The sequence below is a fragment of the Molossus molossus genome, unplaced genomic scaffold (genome assembly GCF_014108415.1).
Source record: "Molossus molossus isolate mMolMol1 unplaced genomic scaffold, mMolMol1.p scaffold_m16_p_15, whole genome shotgun sequence".
NCBI lineage: Eukaryota > Metazoa > Chordata > Mammalia > Chiroptera > Molossidae > Molossus > Molossus molossus.
Genome location: NW_023425350.1, coordinates 14,866,497 through 14,886,818, shown reverse-complemented (window position 1 = coordinate 14,886,818; position 20,322 = coordinate 14,866,497). Strand labels below are relative to the sequence as shown.

The 20,322-nt window shown below is 50.3% G+C and overlaps 2 protein-coding genes across 2 annotated transcripts in view; one reads left to right on the top strand and one right to left on the bottom strand.

Annotated features, from left to right (window-relative positions):
* Nucleotides 1-1,522: 1,522 nt before the first annotated feature.
* POMC (proopiomelanocortin) lies at nt 1,523-4,635 on the top strand. Its single transcript, XM_036263255.1, has 2 exons — nt 1,523-1,654; nt 3,750-4,635. The coding sequence occupies exons 1-2, from the start codon at nt 1,523-1,525 to the stop codon at nt 4,368-4,370; spliced, it is 753 nt and encodes a 250-aa protein (XP_036119148.1). The 3' UTR covers nt 4,371-4,635.
* A 5,288-nt stretch (nt 4,636-9,923) lies between these two features.
* Nucleotides 9,924-20,322, bottom strand: part of EFR3B (EFR3 homolog B) — a 47,268-nt gene continuing 36,869 nt past the window's right edge. Inside the window, exons 15-22 of the mRNA XM_036263223.1 lie at nt 19,949-20,080; nt 19,291-19,358; nt 18,371-18,498; nt 17,537-17,628; nt 14,382-14,430; nt 13,040-13,146; nt 11,426-11,475; nt 9,924-11,005 (exon numbers count right to left, since the gene is read on the bottom strand). Of these exons, the coding sequence (XP_036119116.1) occupies nt 10,900-11,005; nt 11,426-11,475; nt 13,040-13,146; nt 14,382-14,430; nt 17,537-17,628; nt 18,371-18,498; nt 19,291-19,358; nt 19,949-20,080 (732 nt within the window). The 3' untranslated portion in view covers nt 9,924-10,899. The remainder of the gene's footprint in view (nt 11,006-11,425; nt 11,476-13,039; nt 13,147-14,381; nt 14,431-17,536; nt 17,629-18,370; nt 18,499-19,290; nt 19,359-19,948; nt 20,081-20,322) is intronic.

Below are 20,322 nucleotides of genomic sequence, written 5' to 3'. Positions count from 1 at the left end.
GGTTTCTTTTAGGCAAACATTTTAAGTGCAAATCTCCACTAGGAGAGACAATCAGTCTTCACCTTAATGTGAATTACTTTTCTCATCTAATTCAGTCTCCTCTTAACAGCTGGTTGAGAAGAGCTTCTGCAATACAAAATAATTGTGGGGTTGGTGGTGAGCTGATGTCAGAACTTGGGATCACTTCAAGGGGCCAGCCTGGGTGAGGAGGGATTGATTTGACAGTATGAGACCTAGAGGGCTGGGGAAAGCATTGGGCACAAGGGGCATCATACACTCTGATCTCTTGACCTCAGCATCTGCAGAGAAGTACTTGACAGTGTCCTTGGCAGGGGTTCACAATGGGAGGTGATCCCCTTCTGCCCTGTGTGTTCATCTCTTTCCCTTCTACACCTACAGCATCTTCAAGTCCAACTATTTCAGACTACATTTGAGACAATCAGAGATCAAGCGGTCTGACATGTAATGTGTTCAGAAGATGACTCACTTTTATTTTTTTATTTTTAATCCTCACCTGAGGATTCCTTTTTCCCATTTATCTTCAGATAGAGTGGGAGGTGGGGGGGGGGGGAGAAACATCAATGTGAGAGAGACACATTGACTGGCTGCCTCCTGCACAACCCCAACCAGGGCTAGAGACCCGAACCGCAATGAGGTACGTGTCCTTGACTGGAATCAAACCCGAGACTCTTTGGTCTGGGGGCAGATGCTCTAACTGCTGAGCCAAACCCTCCAGGGCAAGATGACTCACTTTTAAAAAAATGTGGGGGTCACTTTAAAAATAAATCTCTCCAAAGTTGCAGGGAAATAGTGATCACCTGAGTGATTTATTTATAGGACAGCAAATTGGGTTTTGGCTAAATTGGCCATAGGTTTTATTTGCCTTTGGCTGAGGTTTTGACCAAATTGGCCAGAGGTTTTATTTGCCTTTATGTAAACTTACTGTTTACAGGAAACAGAGTTTCTGAGGAATGGTAGGATCTTGGAGGGGGAGGAGGGGAAGAGACCACCTTGAGCAGGAGTTTCAGAGTCCTTGTTTTTCCCATTACTCCTTGAATCTGAAGTGTTCAAACTACAGATAGCTTCATGAAGTTGGTGAAATAGGAAAGCTCTGTACTATACACAGAACTTAGCCTTACCTTGTCACGTACACCAAAATTATTGTCTCTCTGGGCCTCAGTTTCTCTCTTTCTCAAATAAGAGGCTAAACCAAATGAACCCTAAGTAGCTTCCAGCCCTAATCTTCTTTGGGGTCTGATCTTTAATAGGAGGTAAGGGGAAATTTGCACACGGTTTGCCCAGGTCCTACTCCCTGCCTCTCTAGCACAACTCACACCACCACCCTGCACACCAACCTTCTCCTTAAACTGCTCTTGTCCTCAAAAAACCTTGAGCTCCACAAGTGATTGTGTTGTTAATGTTGGCTCCCTGTCCTTCCTGGTGAGTGGCAAGCATTGTTCTGCTCCGCGCAGGGGTCCCACCAATCTTGTTTATCTCTGCAGAGCCTCAGCCTGCTTGGAAGATGCCTAGATCGTGCTGCAGCCGCTTGGGGGCTCTACTGCTTGCCTTGGTGCTTCAGGCCTCCACGGAAGTGCATGGCTGGTGTCTGGAGAGCAGCCAGTGTAAGGACCTCACCAGGGAAAGTAACCTGCTGGTACGTGGGCCACAGCTGTCGTCTTGGTTTGGGCATCAGGTGGAACTGGGGCTGGGACAGCACAAAAGAAGGTGCTATCAGTAAGGGAAAATTCATTCCCAGAGATACGGGTAACTCAACTCCAGTCAGGAACAGACCCCCAGGGTGAAGTCAGCATTGGACCAAGGAGGAGAAGCAGCAGCTGCAGGAAGATGGGTCTGGTCCACAATTTCTGCTCATCATCTTTACTCCCTGTCTTCTTGTATGGAGATCCCACTCCATTTAGGCTATTTAGAGATAGTGCCATTAAAGTAATACTAATACTAGTAATAATAATTGCTCCTCAATTGAGCCTATATTTTCAATCTTTCAGCTCCCAAGTTATTTCTTTTAAAATAACCTCATATCCTTTGCCATTTCATTCCATTTTTCTTCCCTTTCTATCTACTACCAGTTGCAAAACCAGCCAGATAGAACTGCAAATCATCTCCAGAGGGAGAAGGAACCCAGGTGCCATTTTCCTCTAACTGGTGCCAAATGTCTCATGCTTCTTCTGGAAGACTGACCTTCTGCAACCTTTCCAGAAGCATATAAAGGTCCCTTGTGCCAGGCTGGAATTCCCTCCAGGGCACCACAGGGCGTGTGTGTGTGTGTGTATGCGCGTGTGTGTGTATGCGTGTGTGTGTGTGTATGTATGCGTGTGTGTATTAGGAGGCACAAGTGAGAGATGATAGCAAGTCAGGGCTAAAAGAACACGGCTGGTGTCAGTGACGGAGTTCCATCCTGCTGCCAGCGCCTGCCTGGTAAGGGTGAAATGCATATCATTACATTCAGTGTGTTTTGTCAATGGAGCAACTGAGCTGAGGTAAGAGAGACACTTTCTCAAAAACACAGAGCAGGATGCATGTGGAATATGAAATAGAAACAAGAGCCCAGGGGATTCTGAGGGTTCTAGTTCAGAGAGATCCAAGAGACTTGGAGATACCCACTGCATAGCCTCTCCTGTTGAGAGCTCACTAGGGAAGGAGCATTGGTCATGGTCAGAACACATGGGTTCTAGTCCCAGTTCTGTCACCAGTGAGCTGTAGAACCCTGCCAAGGAACTTTCACCTCTCTGAGCCTCCTGTTTTATGTGTCCAGAGGAGAGGAGTATGACGCTGTTTTCATTTTCCCATTAATATTCTGCCGTGTTATAATTCTAAATCCTTGGAGCATAAAATTCCCAACTGAACAGAGTGGGTGGGACCTTTCTGTTTCCTCCTTTGCTGTCCCGAGTAACTGAAAACTCAAGGCTGCAGGCTATAGGTCATTTTCCTAAACAAATGTGTACCTCAGTTGACTTGTCTAGTAACAGAGAGCAGAGACCTAGGTTTCCCGACCCTTGCGAAGGAAATAATCTTGGCTTTCTACCCCTCCCTCCAAGCAGAATGAGGTGACAGGGAAATGAATCACACCCCTTCCAAAGCTCACTGCTTGGAGAAAGCACAGGATCAGCTCAGACTTAAGAACCATAGAAAGTGCCAGATGGGTGTGGAAAAGTGTTGAGAGGTGGTGGGAGGAGATGGCTCGGTAGGTAGTGCACGAGGTAGGTTTGCAGATCACTGGGGTAAGGTTGAGGCATTATTCAAAATATAGGCTCTAGAAGTCAGATTTCTACTTCTGCCGCCTGGGGAGATTCTCCTCCTAATTTCAGCTCAATGCCCCACCTAAACTCGAATTGAACCATATTGATTAATTCAATATTTATTAAGTGCCAACAACGCCCACCCTCCTGCCAGTGATTAATTCCTATCTATGAGGCATGTAACGGCTATGTTGACCTGCTCACAAAAGCTGAGAAAAGTAAACCACTTAGGAGAATGGGGTGTTTTTTACCGGGCAGAATACTAGGGTGCAGGGGACAAAAGAGACGACGCTCACGCGGCGTGGATGTCCGTGGTGCCAAGTGGCCGGGTGGGCAGACGTCCTGGGCCGGGAGGCCCTTGCAGCCGGGAGGCTGGCAGGAGAGGGCCGCGGGGCGTGGAGGGCGCAGGCGCAGTGCGAGGGGCGCCGCGGCCGAGCGTGGGTGCGGGGCCGCGGGGCGCGGGGTGACCTCGCGCGCTCTGCTTTCCCACAGGCCTGCATCGGGGCCTGCAAGCCCAACCTGTCGGCGGAGACGCCCGTGTTTCCCGGCAACGGCGAGGAGCAGCCGCTGACCGAGAACCCCCGGAAGTACGTCATGGGCCACTTCCGCTGGGACCGCTTCGGCCGCCGGAACGGCAGCAGCGGGCTCCGGAAGCGCGAGGAGGAGCGGGTGGCGGCGGGCGACGGCGATGGCGCCGGCGCCGGGCCGAGCCCAGGCGAGGGCAAGCGCTCCTACTCCATGGAGCACTTCCGCTGGGGCAAGCCGGTGGGCAAGAAGCGGCGCCCCGTGAAGGTGTACCCCAACGGCGCCGTGGACGAGTCGGCCGAGGCCCTGCCCTTCGAGGTCAAGAGGGAGCAGGCCGGGGAGCCGGCGCTCAGCCCCGAGGGCGCGGCCGCCCGAGCCTCCCTGGAGTACGGCCTGGAGGCGGAGGCCGAGGCGGGGCCGCCGCTGAAGAAGGACGAGGGGCCCTATAAGATGGAGCACTTCCGCTGGGGCAGCCGGCCCAAGGACAAGCGCTACGGCGGCTTCATGACCTCCGAGAAGAGCCAGACGCCCCTCGTGACGCTGTTCAAAAACGCCATCATCAAGAACGCCCACAAGAAGGGCCAGTGAGGGCGCGCAGAGGGGCTCCCCTCCGCGGGAAGGCGACCCGCAGCCCCTGCTGGCCGCTGCGCCCCAGCCCGGTGGGCCACTCGCGCAGGCGGGAGCGGCAGATGGTCGTCCTGTTGCAGCTGTCTGTAGTTAGCAAATAAAACCTCTCGAGTTGCACATCTGCCTCTGACTTTGAGTGTTGACTGAGTGAATGAAATAGAAACACATATCCACCAACTGGAGAGCAGCATATAGTGGAGGAGAGACAGAACGGTTTCCGTGTGACCAAGCGGCAGTACATTTCATAAGACAGAGTGGAAAGGAGATGCACTTCCCTATCCCCTAAATAAATGAGCCAGCAAGGGTCAAATCGTTTAGATAATGGCTCAGGGTGACCCCATTTGCCACCTTTCGTTGGCAGGGAAAAGACTGCTCAGCCAGAAAATGCACCAAAAAGCAGGATTCCTACAAAAATGACCCTACAAGAGTGACCCTGGCACCTGTCCAAGAGCCAGCCCAACATGGCAACTAGAAGGGCTCTGTGGACTGGAAGTGGGGAAGCTGTGGTAATGTACCCCCTGGATCTAGCTAGCTGTGTGGCTTTAGGCAAGTCTGAACTTATCCAAGATTTAGTTCAGCTTCCCCTCCCTTCCTAGTGTGAGAGCTATTGTGCAGATTAAAAAAAAAAAAAAGATTTGATCTTTTTTCACCGAGAAGGTAGGTGTGAGTGCTGATGGTTGATATTCAAATTTACACACCCCGATACAACCATTCTCAAACACACGGTCTCACCCACATTGAGACACACACCCATGGAGACACATCTGTATATATACAACACAATATACACAGATACATATTCCAGTCCCATGGGCTCAAGCCTTGGGGTCTCTGTCTTTTCCCCCAGCTATGCCCACATTCTCTCTTGATGTTACCCAGCCTAAACCTTTCTCATTCTCAGTGCTCCTGGCTCTGCTGTTGTAACAGCTTCCGAACCAACTGGTCTTGTCTGCAGTTGCTCCCCTCCCAACCTGTCAGACACAAATTCTTCATAGTAATGTATACAAAATCTTGCTTTCCCCACATTCCCTGGCTCAAGAACTAAAAAAGTCGCTTCATCCCAATTTTCCATCAATTCCAAACGACAAGGCAAGGTGTGCTGGGCTCTTGTCAATGAAATTCATGCTCTTTATTGAACCCCACTTCCCATGTTCCCACCTACTGGTCGTCTCTCTCCTCCCATCCTCCTTCACTTTGCCTGGAATTCCCCACATTCTCCCACCATTTTGAACGTTACCCCTATTTCAACATGAGCCCAGGCTCAAGTCCACTTCCACTGGGAAAGTTGTAATCTCTTCCAGCCAAACCCACTCATTTGCAGTGTTTCTGCAGTCAGTCCCCCCTCAGTGGAGGGCATATGGTCTTGGCTTGAATGGCAACTTTCTTGCTGTATATATGCCTTGTGCTCTCCACAGGGAAACCCAAGCTCCACTAGGGCAGAGGTCACAGGCTGGGTTTCTTTTTTTTTTTTTTTATCCTCACCCGAGGACATTTTCCCATTTTTTGTTCAGGTAGAGTGGGAGGGAGAGAGAGGAACAGAGAGAGAGAGAGAAACATTGATGTGAAAGGAACACATCGAGTGGCTGCCACCTGCAAGACCGACCAGGGCCAGGGACAAACTGCAACCGAGGTATGTGCCCTTAGCGGGAACCAAACTCGGGTCTCTCTGGACGCAGGCCGATGCTCTAACCGCTGAGCCAAACGGGCCAGGGCTGGGTTTCTTTTATATGTCCCCATGATATTTGCACAATGCTGGGCCCATAGGTTTGCAGCCACACACATTTCCAATTCACAAGAGACTCACAGATAGTCACACACACAGAAATGTACACATACACGTCAACTGCATTAGACAAACCAGTGGGTGGTACAGATCCAAAATGGCTGGAAAAGGTTTGTGTATATTATGATGTTGATCTAGGAGTTCACAATGGAAGAAAACTGGAATGCCCTGATGTAAGGAATCAGAGAGCCAGATTCCTAAGAGAAAGTCTTCCCACTATAATGAAGAAATGGCCCACACCTTCCCATCAGGATGCTGGGGATCCTGGGGCTCATGTTTACATCTTGGTAGCATCCTTTACCCTACCCTCCTTCCTTTTCTGGCAAGTAAAGTAATGGCAGGTGGGGGTGGCTAAATGTCAGTGGTTAATGTTGGTATTTTGAGATCCTGTTTACATCTCAAAAAACCATTTACTTTAAAGAAATCAAACAGACAACCATGTGGTGACAACATTAACATTTATTTGAAAAGGGCATCATAAAGGCTCAATGGGAAATCAGGACTAATAGTCCTAAAGAAGGATCCTGCTAAGAGTCCTTCTTCCTACACTCCTTGCCCCCACCCCTTTCCCTTTCCTTAAAACTAATTTGACTCAATGAGTTTAAAATACAGAAAACTGCCACAGGCACTAATTCTGCACTCCCATATAAATATGACAGCTATTATATACATATATCATCAACTAGGAGCTACATTACACACACATGCACACACACGGGCACACACACTCTCAGCCAGGTCATGAAAGTCTAAATGGACACAGACATGTTATAATGTATGGGCTGCAGCATTTGTGGAGTTACAGCTCTGTGGCCCACAGGCCAGAATCCACAGTCATGGAGGAAGAGCTCAAAAGGGGAAGATGATGAGGCCCTAAGGTCTCCTGGAGGAGAATAGTGCTGGTCAACCTAGCTGGTTCTAAAAGAGAGCACAGAAAACTGCCTTCTGACCCCAACAGGCCACAGAGTCCCAGCACTGCTTCGGTCTTCTTCCCACTTCCCTAGCTGGCCAGGCCCACCTTGACCATCCTCTCTAGTCTCCAGATGTGGCCAGATTTGGGATTAGGAACCTGTAAACTACAAGATTTCTCAGGTTAATAGGATGAAGCAGCAGCACACTGCCCTACACTGTTTCCCCAGACATAAGAAGATATCTTGTTTCCGGTCTATGGGTCAGGGGGAGCGGGCATGGCCTGCCCAGATGAGCTGATCTCCTTGTCTACCTTCAAATTTGCCAAATGCCATTTCCTGGTCATGAAGAGGAATTGGGAGAAAAAACCTCATTTCTCAGTGACATACTCTGCACCCAGGTTAGAAGAACTGGGGACAATGAAATAGCAACTGGTATCGTGACCCAGAGGCCCCCAGAGAAGCCCAGAGGTCTGCCTTTGAGCCATTTAAAGGTACCCCAAGGTGTGCCCTGGCCGGTTTGGCTCAGCAGTTAGAGCATTGGCCCGCGGACCAGACAAACCCGGGTTCGGTTCCCGCTGAGGGCACATACTCTCAAAAAAAATTGTTTTTAAAGGTACTCCAAGGCTGTTCTAATCCTTAAACCACTTAAAACATGTTCTCTGGGACCCAGAACATCTAGGGCAAAGGGCAGTGCGTATGTGACTGTCGAGCTTCTGCAAGCACTCCAGTGGGTCCAGCTTCACCTTTTCAGTGCTCATCCGTTTGCACTTATGTATGAGGCGGAGAGCTGCACAGAAATTATCTGAGGACTTTTCTACCCTTCTGCCCTGCTTGGGTTCCTTCTCTGGAGAGGAGGCAGTTAGGAATCAAGAAATCACTTATTTCTACTTTGCAGAGAGAGGAGAAGGGGAACAGGCACAGGGCAAGGAAAATAGGAGGAACCTCCAGGATCACATTCTTGCTGACCTGCTTCTGATGCACGGACGCGATTCCACCCAATTGACAAAACTTCCAAATCTCACATACATTCACACCCATGAAGTTCTGTTAGCAGAGTGCTAACCAAACCTACCCCTTGAGTCTTTAGTGGCCTAGGGGAGCAGTTGGTCTGCATGGGCTTGCAGACAAGGGTAGCAAAAAAGGGTCAGTCACAAGACACCGTGCCATCAGACGCTGTGGGGCTCAGGAGGCAGGAAGCAGTGACAGGTGCTAGGCCGAGGGCCTGGGCACCCACCAAACTGCTTTGTGTCCATTCCCAGGGCTTGTGCAGGGGCAGAGGGGTGGTGGGAAGGAGATGGCTTAATTTATCATTTAATTGTCTGTTTGAGGAAACAATCACCTTAAACTTTCCGATTCTGAGTCATACTTGGCCAGAATCCAGGTTCTACCTCCTGTCAGCAGGCAGGAGTATAAGTTTCAGTTGAAACTGGGAAGAGGGCACTCAAAAAACCAGCCAGTTCTCTAAAAGAAACACATCTTTGCTATGCAGCTGTGATGGAAAGAAAAAGCTGCTTCGGACAGAGAAGAGGAAGGAGCAGCTGAGTGTGTGAAGAATGGGAACCCCACACCTTTCTCTTCATCCTGCTCCCTGCGGGGGATGGGGGAGACACGTGGGTGGACTTCAGGTCTCTGGTCCCGGTGCTGGCTCTAGAAAGAGGCTCTCATGTCCCAGAACCAGGGTCCCAAGATCAGGGTGCAGTTGCCATGGGAATGGACCCTAAAGGCAAGGAGGCACCAGGAAGAAACAGGGTTCCTCATCAAAGCTGAGCAGGGGACACAGATGGGAAGATCCCGTGAGGAAGGACATGTTTGTGGCTCCAGATTTAGATTTCCTGTCAAGTTTATTCCCAAGGTTATTTGCCTTCGAGTTTGTTTTGAGTTATTTGAAATGTGTTTCTTTAATAAAGAGATATTAACATAAGGAGAAATCTCAGTTCATGCTTGTAAAGTTGGGTTGAGCATTAGCCTAAAATCAGACGGGAGCTGAAGCTGGGCCCTGTGAACATGCCACTGTCTGGAAGCTGCAGGCCCGTAGCACAGAGGCAGCGCCAGGGGAAACTACAAGCACAGGGTCAGAAAGCCCCCTCCCAGAGAGATAACCACATGTTATCACATACACATGTCAGATTTCTCCCTGCTGAGAAAATGCACCTGTCTGTCCTGACCATCAGGCTCTCACTGCGTCTGGGCAGGGTCGTGCAGGGTCGTGCAGGGTCGTGCAGGGTGTGACCCGAGGGTGTCCTGGAAAGACTGCCAGTCCCTTAGCAGAAACAGCCTGCCCCTGACCCTACCCCACATCGCCTAAAATTGTACCTTTCGGGTCAAGAAATCTATTCACCCTCCCTCTTTTTAAAGCACAAATTCTCCAGGGAAGACTCATTTGGTCATTCAGACCTTACTGGGAGTTACACCAGCTCAGAAAAGTTATGGGAAATGTCACTGGGAGAGAAGAACCACTTTGGGGCCATGGGGCGCTGTCTCGGGAGGAGGCCCAGGCGAGGTCCTGCCAGAGGCAGTGGGGGACGAGGACGGGAAAGTGGAGGGTACAACAAACAGCCTCCTGGCCCCTCCTCTGCACACAGACAGGCACACGGGACTCAGGGGACATGCAGAACCCAAATGGTCTCCATGGCTTTCCCCAGGCCTCAAACTTTGCCAGTTGGCACCGAGGTCTAGACTTTGTCCAGAGAGTGAAAAAAATCATTCCAGTATCAGGCACTGGGTCCTTCTTTCCTCAAATGAAACATCCAAAAAGGCTGACTTCTGACATTCTTGAGTCCCACAGTGCTCTCCCCGACTCCCACGCTCCCCAGCCCCTCCCTCCCCCAGCACAGCCAGGCCAGGAGCCTCTTCCATAGGAGGCGATGTGGGCAGGCCTGGGGCCCTGCAGTTGCCCCTCTTGGAGTCATCTAGAACTGAATTATCTGGCCCTGCCCTCCCTGAACCCAGAGGCTGTAGAAACACATTGGGATCCTCAGGAAGAAAGGCATCAATGGGAGAGAGCTCAACTCAAAGACACCCAGAAGGGAGAGAACCATGGGAGGGCCAAGCAAGTTCCCTCTGCACACAGGGGTGAGCAGGTGCTCCGGAAGGACCTGCCCACGTCTGCCTGCTGCCCCTCCCGGGGAGGCAGGCCCAGCCTGGGCTCAACCCTCCACCAGCAGCCGCTGCACATCGTGGAGCCTTTGCTGCCTGTGGTGTCTCTACCCCAGCTCCTGTTATAAGGGCTCAGCATTAATTAATAAAAGAAAGAATCACGAAGAGACAGCTGGCAGGGTGAGCAGGAGAGTGGAAGAGACACTGGAGACCTGAGGGCCTCAGACTGGAGGGGGGATGCTCTGGGGGAGAGCGTCACTCAACCTCAGCTCTCCCAGCAGGGCTGCCTCCTGACTGCTGTCTGCAGCTTCCCTTGACCACTGTGTCTCCATCCAGTTCCCTCCTGGGGGTGGCGGCTGTGCCTCCTCTCATCCCCCCATCATAAACATCGATCACTTGCTACCCCACCTAGGAGCTCCTCAGGACCACAGACGCCCCATGATTCTTGGCCCCTCGCTGACACCAAAGAGGAGACTAGAGTACAGGTGAGAGGCTTATTGGCTGTAGAGGGCCAGGTGGCCGACGCCCTCAGGGAAGACAAGGTGGAAGTGGGAGGGTCTGGGCTCTATCTTGCTTAGTTGGGAAGGTGCTGCCATCCAAGGTGACTTTTCTGAGGTCCCAGTTAGATTTGCATGTAGTAGGGGTGGGGTGTGAGGGCGAGCCCCTCCCTCAGACCCCACCTCTTCGAGGAGCTCCATCTCTAGTATACACACAGATCTGGAAACTTCATCTCGTAGACAGGGATGGAGTGGTTCTGAGGCTGGCCGTAGGCTGCGGTGATGGTTCCCGATGGGCTTGGTGGGGGCCTGGGGCAGAAACACACAGAGGAGACAGGGATGAGGAGGGGGTTCCACCCCATGCAACCAAATAGAACAGCTGATCTGTGTTTTCTCTGAACAGGGACCAGAGCCTGTGTCACGCCATGGGTTCCCAGGTTTCAAGTTCTAGAATCCACAGCACCATGGCAGGCTCAACAGTGACATTATTGCTTTAGAAAGTAAAGTCTCAGCCTGGGAAACAAGGACCCCTGGTTCTTTTGCAGGGTTCACTGAGCTGTCTCTTTCCCTTTATAGTCTCAGATTCTTTTTCTGGGTAGTTGGTGGCTGACTCCAGCCCTGGAGACAGAGGCTGGGGAGGGGGAGGACAGACAGTAAGAGGAAGACTCGAGAGGAAGGGCCAATGCTGGCCACAGAGGTTGGGGTCCCTGGGCCGGGGCTGCCACTTACCGAATGGTGATTTCGAAGATCTGATTGAGTTTGCTCTGCAGCAGTGACGCCTGGACACAAACAGACAGAGAGTGAGCTGGAGCTCCTGCAGCTCTGCCAGCTGTCACAAGCCCACCTGGCCAGCGCGAACACTGGAGGGTGGGGCGGTGCAGCCTCGGGGAGGGAATGGTGGGTTCAGGCCAGGCAGAGCTGCCCAGCAACGGCCTGCTGCAGACAGCACAGAGACCAGGAACACCAGGAGGACTTCAGTAGGCAGAACTTGAAGGACCCTCAGCTCCTCCAAGTAGGACAGGGGGGCCTGCTGGGCATGGAGTCAGGAGGCTCATAGCTGGTAACAGCTTTTTCCTTAACTCCAAAGAAACAGCTGTGCAAAATTGTTGGGTTAGGGAAGATGCTCTCTCTAGCCCCTTCTGGCTCCCGCAAAGTCTATGTACACAGGAGCGAGCTGTGCACGTGTTCAGTAACCGGGGCTCGACTCCGAGCTCATGAAATGAGCAGCATCTACCTCTTGAGATGGGACAAGAGGTTAGGATAATATAGGCCTCCAAAATCTATGTTACACTTACATGTATTTATCTATTATTATATATCATTATTATAATATATTAGAAATGGCCCTGGCCAGTTTGCTCAGTGGTTAGAGAGTCAGCCCCCAGATGGAAGGATCACAGGTTTGATTCCTGATCAAGGGCATGAACCTGGGCTGTGGTTTGTCTGCGGCCCCAGTCAAGGTCATGTGGGAGGTAACCAATTGATGTGTCTCTCTCACATCTATGTTTCTCTCTCCCTCCCTCTCTCCCACTCTAAAAATCAATGGACAAAATATCTTTGGGTGAGGATCGACAACAACAACAACACCACACATATACATATATGTATATTAGAAATATATGTTATATAGTAAAAAAGACTATTTATTACATGTGTTTTTATTGAAAAAACAAAGTACAATAAAATATGAGTTATTTATATTTTGGATGTTTACAATTATATTTCATTGTTACCAAGATGAACACTGTGACTAAGAAATCCTGCCATATAAAATCAATTTCAAGAAGTGTTTGTGCCCTTCCCTTAAGCATGACATGAGTCCTTCTTCCCAGTGGTCTGGGGCCTCTCTCAGATCTCTTTCCCGAGGCCCACTGTTCCCTGTCCCTGCCTGGAAGTGGGTCCGGTTGCAAATACTAGCCATCTTGCCTTCCCATGGCTCCTTCCCCCATGTCCCTGTAATGTGACAATAATAATGGCACCAACCTCGCAGATTAGTCACGAGGAGGAAACAAGCTAATAAATGTAAGATGTTCTAGTGCACAGTTAGGGCTATTTACACACTTGCTGTTACGACAGTAATGATTATAATCTGTTTGCTGCAGGAGCTCCTGAGGTCGGGGCTGCTTCCTTACACGAAAGGTGTGAGGTCTGGAGGCCTGTATGACCAATAGCCAAGTCTTTTGGTTCATGGGGAATTAATGTAGGGCCAGGGCATCATTGGCATCTAAACCCTAATTTCTGGGTGACAAAAGTGCCAAGATCCTCTGGCAACTCAGCTCTGTGCCGGACCCAAATCCAGTGTCCGTTTGGTCCCTGAGGGCCGGCCCGTGATGCCTCACTTACCCGGGCCCCGCAGTGTGCCGCAATCTCCTCGAAGGGTGCCTTCTGGAACTTCTCCACCACCTGTCGCCGCCGTTCACGTTCCTGCTCCTCCACGGCCACACTGTCCACTGCAGCACAGAGTGGGCCCAGCCCTCAGGTCCCGCCCCACTGAGGCGGGGCAGGGGCTGGCAAAGGTGGAGAGCGGGGTGGACTCCTCCAGGGAGCTCTGCCTGTGACCACAGCTTGGGCTCCCCCTCTGCTGATGGGCAGGGTGTGGTGGCAATGGAGGGTGTGATGCCATCACTGGGCCCCAGGAGGGCTAGACCTCTTCCTGATTCTGCCTGAGGGTTCAGCCTCCTTCCTTGGGTAAGGGTTTGAGAACCAGTCGAGTGGACTCTTGAGCTGGGCTTTTAAAGCCCCACAGAGCTGCACTGCCACTCCGGTCTCTTAACCAGAACTTCCTAGAACAGGAAGTACTCTGAGGGTGGGGGACTTGAAAAGGGACATCAACAATGGAAAAGCCAGACAGACCACAAAAGCCAACGAAGAACCCCTATGGCAGAGCGGTGTGAGGCCCTTCAGACTTTTACATATTCCTCTTGGTGATCAAAATGAGTTAGAAAAAAAGTGGGGAGGGGGTCTCAAATATGTCCATCATCCTCTGTTTAAGAAGGCAGACAGCCTGGCTGGTGTGGTTCAGTGAACTGAGCATCGTCCCATGGACTGAGAGGTCCTAGTTTGATTCCTGATCAGGGCACACGCCTGGGTTTTGGGCTCAATCCCCAGCATGGGGCATGCAGGAGGCAGTCAAACAATGTATCTCTCTCGCGTCAATGTTTCTATCTCTCTCCTCCTTCCTCTCTCTCTAAAAAATCAATAAAAATATATTTAAAAAATAGAAGAAGAAGAAGAAGGCAGACAGTGTGTACGTTCAGAAAGAGTACCATCAATGACAACAAAAATAAAAAAGATTTGGCATTTGAAGATATAATTTGTCATCAGCATTCAGGAAAATTCTCTCATTCGGAATACTTCATTGACCAATAATTCAGACAGAAGACTGCATTTTAAAATCTACTGCCATTATTAAATAAATATTAATATGAAGGCAGCTATCAGTAGAAAAAGAGCTGCCGGACCTAAGATACACGGGGCAACACTACTGATCCCCGGCAGGAGGCAGGACTTCTCATTGCAGTGTTGGTAGTTGGCCTGAGTTCAAAGGAAGCCACCAGCATCTGCCCTCACATCTGTGCTGAATCACCCTCCTGAGGGCAGCAGGTGGGGTCGCGCACACCCACTAGAAAGCAGGACCCAGTCCTGCCCTCCCACCAGCCAGAGTGCCTGGGGGCCTCCCACTTACCAATGGCCTTCTTTAGTGTCTCATAGGTGATCTCTTCTGCAGGCACTCGCTAAGGGAGAGGGGACAAATGTTCAGAAAGGTGGAGTAGGGGGTGGGGGAGGCAGCCTTGGCTTCCTCAGTTATCTGGCAGCCCCCTCACTTCTCAGAAGAATGACCCAATGGGCAGAAACTCCCTCAGGATACCCACCTACTAACCAGGGTCTCCGGAAGCTCCCCAAGAGTAGTGAGATGGGGGTGGGAGGCTAATTCCTCATCAAAGTCTCACCTAAAAAAACTCACGGTCCCCTCCCTGCTGCTTATCTTATTAAGCCCAGTGGAAGAAAAACACTGTGTAATTCAAAAAAATCTTTAGAGACCCAACAGAAAATATTGGAAGCAAGATGGGTAGCCATCTGCAAATATAATATCAAATATAGATTTCAAGAACTGAATAACATTTTTGAGGACTTATGATATTAAATTATCCACTGAGCTGATTTGAGTGTTAAGTAGAGGTAAGACTTGCTGAGGTTGGACCAAGGACCCAGGTCACAGGATCTCAGTCCTCTGGAGAGCCTACAAAAGGAGTGAGGAAATAATAAAACCCAAAGAAGGGTGCTCTGTGGATGCATGGCATTAAATCAGATGCTGAAAATAGTGCAGGAGTTTGGACTAAATTCCAGGAATTTCCCACTAGATCATGAGCTCCTTGAGGCAAGACCCATGATTTACTCATATCCTACCACTTAAATATAATGTTAAGTGAAAGAAACAGACACAGGAGTGAATGACATCATTAATGAAAAGTTCAAGAAGTGATATAAGTCAGGCTAGTGCCTCCCTTGGCCGGGGGTTGGGGTACAGAGACGGGGCTCTTGGGCAATGACACTGTTTCCTCTATTTCCTGATCTGGGTGTGACTGCACCAGTACATTCCTTTTGTGAAAATTCATTGAGCTGTACACTCTGATGTATTTGCCATCCAATAAATGCTTGTTTTCGTAGAAAAGGACAGAGATGTAAGTATGGGATAAAGTCATTCAACAAATATTGAGTGAGCCCGACTATGTCAGGATTCTTGGCTAGTCACTCAGTAGAAATGGCAAAATGTGTTAGCATAGAAATTACATGCATGAGAGAGCTGTGCTGGGCTATCGTTCACTCTGAGGAGTCCACCTCTGTGCATGCATGCATTCATCCATCCATCCATCCATCCATCCATCCATCCATCCATCCACCCACCCACCCATCCATCCATCCATCCATCCACCCACCCACCCAACCATTCATCCATCCACCCATCCATCCATCCAACCATTCATCCACCTATCTATCCTCCCATATACCCCTCCATCTTCTGTCAGCACTGACCAACATCAGATATTCACATAAGAGGTGTTAGGGAGCTGTGTGGTGGTGACAGAGGAAAGGAAGATCACTGGGCAAGAGCAGGTAGAGAGAGGATTATGATGAAATGGAACACAAGCTGGGCATTGAAGAACAAGAGATTCAGGGGAGCACAGATGGAGAAGAAGGGGGATTCCATACTAGCAAAGATGCCGAGATGAGAGAGATGGCTGAGAGCCGACCAGCCAGGTGAGATAGTAGGTGTATGCCAGAGAGGAGGGAAAATAAAATGAAACAGTGGGCCAGCTCAGACTATAAATGGTACTAAAGGCCAGGTATTGGGTTTGGAATCTGACCGAACCAGCATTTACTGATCACCTTTGTGAGTCTGTCATTTAAAGCTGTAGGAAGCCACCACAGGATTCTGGAGGGGGTGGTGTGGGGCATGGTGGGCTGACAGTGGAAAGAAGTAGAGCATTGCAGAAGGGTGGAGGCCCTCTCACCCCTGCTTTAGCTACCAAGCCACTCCTGGGCGAAGCTGACTCTGGAAGAGGGAAGGAACCCATATTGGTGACCCAGGTCACTAGGGAGTTAGACAGCTGTGTACCCAGGTAAACATTCCTTCTCCTCCTTCTGTTTCACTCTACTCATCAATTCCTGAGTGTCTCGGGAAGAGATAATCACAACTGTGGGGTGGGGGGTGGGAAAATAGCATCCAACTCATGCTGCAGGCCTAACACCTTTGAGGTTCCCAGGCTTGAAGAGCTGGAAGGGCCTACTTCAACCTCCTTTCCCTTCTCCAATTAGCCTGAGTCAGAGCTTCCTTCCTTCCATGGCAGGTTCCTGATAAGCTCTGAAAAGCCCTGGACTGGAGGTCAGCCCCAGAAAGTGAAGAGTTGTGAAGTGGTTGAGGGCACAGTTACAAGGAGGCTTGATCCAGACACCAATGACGTCTCCAACCTCCAATCACGGCTGGGGAAAGGCTAGGTGTCTAGACTGTCTTCCATGGCCACACAAGCCCTACTGGGCAGAAACCGTCTCTGCTCCCAAACTCCACAGGTCTTCTTGTCCAAGTCCTCACTCATTGTTGAGCTTATCCCCACATCCCTGTCAAGTCCCTTAATGGGAAGGGTCACCATTAAAAACAAGGGCACTGTGTCTTGTGTCTTCATCTCCCTCAGGACTCCTTTCCCCTTCTTGTCCCTCCCCCACTTCTTTCTTACTTGAGAAGCAAATTTGGTTTTTCTACTATGACTCCTTATTCTCCCTTACTTGTGGGTACATCTGATTTGTTTTCTGAAGCAGAAGAAGTTATGGCAGGGGACCTATCACACAGTAGTTTGTACAGAGATTAGACATTCACAGCCCTCAAGAAGAGATGGAGGAGAGGTCTCTCAGCTGCAGCCCTCTCTTTAAAAGAGCACCTTCATTGGTATACCTGAAAGAATCACCATGGAAGCTGCTCTCACCCTCACCCTCCTAGAAGGCCTTCTACTTTCCAACATGGAGCACGTTTATCTCCACCATGAATGGCGGATAAAAACCAGCATGTCTTTCAAGAGCGATTGTTATGACATCCTCATGGGAGTGCAGTAGGGAGGAAGATGGATACAAATCATTTTTCCCGGATGGAAATGTCCATGTCATATAAGATGACAGTTAGAAACTGGGTTTCCCTGAGAAACTTACTTTCGGTGCAGCTTTCAATGTGTTGTGCAGTAAGGGGGCCTGGAGTATGGAGTGTTTGACTGCATAGGACACAGGAGCAGGTCCTCTCCCCTGGGGATGCTGGGCTTCACCAGGACAGTGTATTGAGAAGGTGACACTCACCTCCTCCTTCTCAGGGCTGTTCCTTGATTCCACCTCCACCTGCAAGGAGATGGTTTCTCCAATGCTCTTCCTCTTGGACAAACGATCTTCATCTGTGAAAGGAGAAGCCAGAAGCTAGAGTTCCAGCCCTCAGGGAGCGAGCCGGGACCATGCCCCCTGTACCATCTCCCAAGCCTTGCACCTTTGCCTGGTCCACGGTCCTCTGAGGGCTCAGGGCATGTGGAGGCTATTGCTGGGCTTTATGGAAGGCTGCGGGCCATCTCTGCCCATCTTAGGGTGGTGAGTTCTGCTCTTTAGGGCTAAGATTTTTAAATCCTTGATGAGCACAAGGAAGCTGCTTATGACTAGAAAGCACATCTCAACATGTGCACATCTGCTCATAGCACTAGTGGCTGTCATTTGTGTAGCATTTCTGTGTGCATTTGCCTTCGTTATTTCATGTACCAATCACACCAGCCTCCAAGGCAAGTACTGTTAATATCCCTATTTCACAGTCCAGGAAACTGAGACTCAGAGATGCCAAGAGCTTGTCTAAGATTTTCCAGGGAGTCAGTTACAGAGAACTGGGTCTCGGTAGCCCAGGTGTGGCACAGTAGGGCTTCTCCCACCCACAAGCCAGGCTATCTTGTGGGCCAGTTCCACCTGAGGACCCTGCACTGTGGAGGAGAGCTGGGGAAATCCAGAGGATCTCACCATAGATTTCCACCGTGTCTTTCAGCTCTCGTGTGACAGCCGAGGTGCCATGGGAGGTGACTGAAGTCCCTTACACTCAGGCCCTTGCCTGGCCAGGACAAGCCAGAGGTAGGCCGGGAAGTCCTTGAGCTGAGTGCATACCTGTCAGCTGAGGGATGTAGGGCAGGCAGAGCCTGTCTGAATTGTAGCCACTGCCCCCCAGGACTTCACTGATCTTGCTCTGGCGGAAGAGGAACTCAGTCGCCACTCCATCAAGATTCTGAGACAGCCTGGCAGACACAGGAGGGAAGGGGGGTGGGGGGAGTGAGGACCATGGGCAACTAGGATGAATTCCTAGTGATTTTCCTTATTATAAAGGTGATGTTCATTACACCAAATGACAGAGACGCAAGTAGAAAAAATCACCCAGGGTTCCACTTTCCAGAGATAACCTTCAGTGTGCAGAATCCTTCAGTCACATACACTTACGTGGGTGCACACACACACACACACACATACACGTGTGTGCGCACACACATCACCCCGCTCCCACATTTCTTTTCTATGATCTATTTCATGTACTTATTCTATATGAGTACTTCACATGAACTATTCTTCTAAACCATTGTGAATTGGCTGCCAGTTGTTGGCTGTGTGGATGGGCCACATCAATAAAGCCATCCACTGTTGCTGGACATTTTATTTTTTCAGAATATCTTTTCCTTGCATTCCTCTGATGCTGAAGTGACACTGGCCCACAGACAACGGTCTGACAATGCCATTTGGATGGATGGCAGTGACTTTTCTGGAACAACTGCTCCAGGATTTCTTCCCCATGAGCTTGGCCACAGCTCCCAGAGGTGGCATCACATACCCTCTATGGTACAACACATCAGGATGGCTCAAGGTATGTATTACAGTCACATGATGAGGGTCACACTTGACCCAGGACCTGTGGGGGTCACAGGCAGGTTCCACTTTCAGCCCTAGGGTCCATAGAAGCCTAACCCCTGCCTCGGACCGCCCACCTTCTTACTCACTGCCTTGGGCATCCTGGGCCATGTCCCAGGTGCGCTCCTCACCTGGGCCTCTCCACAAACACGTCCTCGGGGAGCATGTATGGAGCTTCTTTCTTCCTGGTCTCTATCACCTGGAGTGTGGGAGGAATCACAAGGTAAGAGCCGGGTTCAGCAGGGAGAGGGAGCTCCGAACAAGTGAATGAGAGAGCTCCCACAAATCCGCGGCAGAGCACCCTCCAGCTGGGCTTCAGAGGGAGAAACTCAGCTCATAGTGACCATCTGAGCAACCTGAGAAGCCCAGGTGGTCTGCTCAAGCTCTCCCCACAGACACATATGCACTGAGTGTTCTCTGAATGCAGGGGACTTAGCTCCTTTCTTGCTTCCATGACCGATTTCTGTTTTCTCTCTAGACATGGAAAATGGAGCATAGGTCACGCCATTCCCTAAGCCACGGTGCATGGCCAACACATCCTGAGCTTCTCTCAGTATCCTCTGCAAATTTTTGACAAGAAAGGTGAAAGTTTTTAAGATGGTGAGAAGTGGGAGGATTGTTGCCAGGCAAGCATGTGGAGGAGGCAAGTAAGCAATGATGTGACTATTTTTAATGAAGAGGATGACTAAGCACAGGGCTTGTGCAATTAAGAAAAAGCTCTGGGGAAACCCCAAGTTGAAGGCCTCCTGAGTTCTCAGGAGGTCACCTCAGGGTCATGAGGACACCAACCTCGTGGATGTGCTGACAGAAGGCAGGCACTGTCGTGAGCTGGCTGATGAGATTCAGGTAGGCTGCGCCCAGGGCGTAGAGGGCACAGCGGTTGTACACAGGCAAGTTCTCTTCGTTGGCCTGAGCCAAGTCCTGTGGCAACACAGAGGGGCCTTTGCAGTTTTTAACTGACAAACTATACTGGTTCCCCCTTCCACCGAACCTCCTCCAACTGTAAGGAGATGGCCCACTGCTCCAGATTAAGCCTTTTCAGCATTTGCCTCATTCTTTCCCGGAAGTCAGAAGCCACCCTTATTAAAGCTGCAGTGGATGGTCCCTAGAACAATCCACGAGAGGCGATGACCTCAGTCCCTCACTTAGCCTTAGTGACTTTG